The following is a 3,998-nucleotide window of genomic DNA, read 5'->3' on the forward strand; positions in this document are numbered from 1 at the left end:
AACGTCGAATCTGAATCACTTGAAAAAAACACGGGGGTGCTTAACTTTTTTTCCAGGTGTATATATATACACACACACACAAGTTGTATAAATGCCCAAGTTCATTCATTGGACAATAGTTAAAGCATAAATTCCCACTTCCAAACTGAAGAAAATGTTGGTTTAACATTTTTTGTCATTCAACTTCTTACAGTCAATTATACAACAAGAACCATTATAATGTTAAAGAGCTTATATCCTAAAACACCATCACTATATAACCAGAGATCACATACGCAGTAGCTTGTGTTGATCAGGTATCAATCATTTTCATGATCACCTAAGTCTAATTCTTAATGAGTAACTTTTTTATAACTTAATACTAACTAGTTTATATTCTACTTTTTTTTTTAATCTGTTGCTGTCTTCAAGGAGCCTTTCAATCAAATCAGGACTTTCCTGAAAATGGCAACAGATTATTAGCCAAAAGTATAGGATATAAAATAGAAAATAATAATACAAATTAATATTTAGACTTAGATAATCATACAGCCTATTAATCATGACAACATCCAGAAATCTTATCCACAGTCATAAGCTATTGGTGGTATTTGAAGTGGTATTCCTGCTTGGTTTATGAATTACCCTTATTATACTTACATATCCTTTGAGCATAAAGAACAAAATCTCACCTGTTCTTTTATTATCTGTTCAGGTAGATTCACACTACCTCGAAGAAGGGCGTTAACCTTCTGGAGACGAGATAGAGGCTCCGGTGTAATTATAAAAAATGTCTTATTTACTGGATCAATTGCTCGCACAACACCTTTAATAGAATATAAACAGGAAAAATCCTAGTTTTACAAAACAAAGTTTCCAAAAATGACATCAAATTGTTAAATCTTTACAAAATACTACCCACATAAACTATTGGAAGCTCATGTAATATAAAATTGTTTTTTTACTACAACACTACTAGTTAGAACGTCTGTTGCACATATTCCAGGTACAATATAAATGTACTTTTATGAAGAAAGAAAAATTGAAAGCTACTTAAATATGGCAGAATATGAATATTAGTTTACTTGTTTGTTTGTTCTTATCTTAGAGCAAAGTTACATTGGGCTATCTGCTGTGTCCACCACAAGGAATTGAGTTCTGGATTTTAGTGTTGCAAATCCATAGTCTTACTGCTGTCTCATCGGGGGGACATGTATATTAATAAGACTCATACAACTTAAAAAATATTATATTGTAGTAAAGAGTGGAAAAAAGTAGAAAGATTGGTTTGATTCATTCTTTTTTTAAGATCTTGTCTATATACTGAAATAACTTATGTTCTCATTTATTTACTAGAAAAGGTCTGAGTTAAGAAACAGAATGATTAAATCTTACCAAATCCAAAACACTCATTGACTAAGGTTTTTGGCAGAAGTTTGGGAAAGCTTGGATCTTCAGGTTGTTTCATCTGAATACAGAATATAGATTATCATTACAAAGTGTTTTATAACAATAAAAATCTCCAGTAAATTGTTCAGGGATAAAAGCAACAGCTGCAAAGAAATGTTTAAGTTCTACCTAAACTTTATTGTATTCTATCAGATATTAAAATCTTCAATAAAGTGTTTAGGGATCATGTTTTATCATTTCACTTCTAGGATAGTGCTACACATATTTCTTCTTTGACACAAAGTTTAATATTTGTAAATATCAGTTCTCTGCAGCTTACAGAAATTATATTAAGGAATTACTCAGTTTATTTCATGAAACTGTTCTCATTTCTCAAATGAAAAGTGTATTACAGATTTCATCTTAATTCTTAATTATACTTTAATTGCTAATACAATTTTCACATTCAACTATTCTCTTAATCTGCATGTGTATTACCATCTTACAAACACTTTGTGAGAATTATTAATAAAAAGTAAAATACGTCTTCTGATTTGTTAACAAACATAACACACATCAATACAAATTTCTAAACCAGTTAAAAAAGTATTTAATAAGTTAATAAAAGGCTTAACTATACTCCAGTAAATACACAAATACTGGATTTTAAAGAACTGCAATTAATATATGTTAGAGTTGTATTTGTTAAGTATATGTTTTTTATTTAATGTCACAACACTTAAAAACCAAAACTTACAACAGCCAGTTGATACATTTAAAATGCTATTTTTATACAATTGTTTAATTTGAAATTCACATTGCACTGGCTGAGATAACTGTGCTAAAAACAGCTGTAGTCGTACTCAAGCACAAGAAAATCTTCTCCATTTTACATCTCGACATTAATTTTCAGAGCTCGTTTTCTTTTGTTTGATAGCCTTTGTCACATCTTAAAACAAATTCCAGTATCATCCAACTTTGCTGTTTTCCAATATTCAAACAAAAATAATTAAGACAACTACCATTAATCACACTAATTTCATACGCACATTGTAGTTATTATCAAATCAGAAACAAGAAGGTTTCTATAATATTTCATCTTAAGGTTGTAAACTCTGAAAGGCCTCGGCCTCATACCTGACTGCTATCAACTCGACACAGAGCCACTAGGCTTCCATTGAGTGCATACAAAATGTGGTTGACTGGAACATTGTCTTCACAAACATGAACAGCAACTGTAGCCCATGACACTCTGCAAGATATGTTCAGAAATTTTACAGACTATAGTACAAAGGAAAATGTTGCATTGCTTCAATCACTTTACAACACTCATTACTGACTGGATCACTGTAGAATGTTTTACTTGGTTGAGTGAGAATGTAAGGCTATATTACTCTGATTACATGCCACACAAAATATATTGATAAAACTTACTATAACAAAAAGTTCTGATGTTTAGAATTCTAACACTTGGTTAAAAATTCAATAAATATTTGAAATAAATAGTTTGAAAAACACTAGTTAACCAAAGTGCTTTTAAAGGTTCTGGAACATTCATTAAACCCAGTAATTTGATATTTTTTTAAAACAATATAACAAGTTTGATAACTCAAGTGTATAGAAGTAAATCAATGCTATTATCACAAATAAATTTTCTATAAATATTTGATGACGATGAACCCACTTTGAGACAAATAATGGTTGGAGACGGCTTGAATGGGTAATGAAGAAAAATTTTAATATAAGTTTTCTTCATTACCCATTCAAGCCGTCTCCAACCATTATTTCTATAAATATGTTAGTTAATTTATTCCATAGTGGCTGTCATACTAAAATTGTTTTAAACTAATAGAAGATATAATTACTTTTTAAAATGACAGGTATTGAAAGTAAACAATAGTGTAACATTTTCAGCATGGTACAAAAAATTTGATTTATATAATAAAATCAACCATTAAGTTATTATTTGATGTTCTCTTTTAATTATGGATTGTTGTTGTTTTTTTAAACACGAAGTAGGTACTTTGTTATAAGTTTAGCAACCTGACATCAGAATGAAAGTTAATACATGGGTCAGTCATGTTGACACTTGAAGTATAACTTATTAATTATACTAAAACTCTTCAGTCAAAACAATTACACTGAAAATACACTCATTATGTAAATATTTTGTTTAACATTATTATAGTACTTCCACAAATTTATTCAAAACAGAATACTATAAAAATACCTGAATGGGGTGAAAGAATTCAAGGGAAGAATGTATGGAACAGAGTTCTGAAGTTTTCCAAGATATGCCATTACCGCCATAGATCTTAAAACAGGTGCTGCAACATTCGGCCTACAAAAACAAATGAATCATAGTAACAAATACTAATGTTTCGTATTAAAGTAAAAGGACATATAATACTTTTTTAAATGAGATGATATTTCACTATTATTATTATTATTCTGGCTTATACACCTTTTTCACAACATGTACAATTAAACAGCTTCAGTGTTCTACTTAATCTAATTTTAACGTTTTATACATATATTAACTCTTTCAGCACGGGCTCGATCCCTGTGACCAATCTAATAAACATTTTGTGCTTGTTATGGTTTTCATGCTATAACTTTTAAATTAGTTA

General features: G+C 29.5%; 1 protein-coding gene across 1 annotated transcript in view; it reads right to left on the minus strand.

The window, feature by feature from the left end:
- LOC106472810 (polynucleotide 5'-hydroxyl-kinase NOL9-like) overlaps positions 1–3,998 on the minus strand; it is a 32,658-nt gene that overhangs the window by 3,037 nt on the left and 25,623 nt on the right. Inside the window, exons 10-13 of the mRNA XM_013933478.2 lie at positions 3,599–3,709; positions 2,506–2,620; positions 1,375–1,447; positions 672–805 (exon numbers count right to left, since the gene is read on the minus strand). Coding sequence (XP_013788932.1) covers positions 672–805; positions 1,375–1,447; positions 2,506–2,620; positions 3,599–3,709 — 433 coding nt within the window. The remainder of the gene's footprint in view (positions 1–671; positions 806–1,374; positions 1,448–2,505; positions 2,621–3,598; positions 3,710–3,998) is intronic.

This window comes from Limulus polyphemus, unplaced genomic scaffold, assembly GCF_000517525.1.
Source record: "Limulus polyphemus unplaced genomic scaffold, Limulus_polyphemus-2.1.2 Scaffold5632, whole genome shotgun sequence".
Lineage (NCBI taxonomy): Eukaryota > Metazoa > Arthropoda > Merostomata > Xiphosura > Limulidae > Limulus > Limulus polyphemus.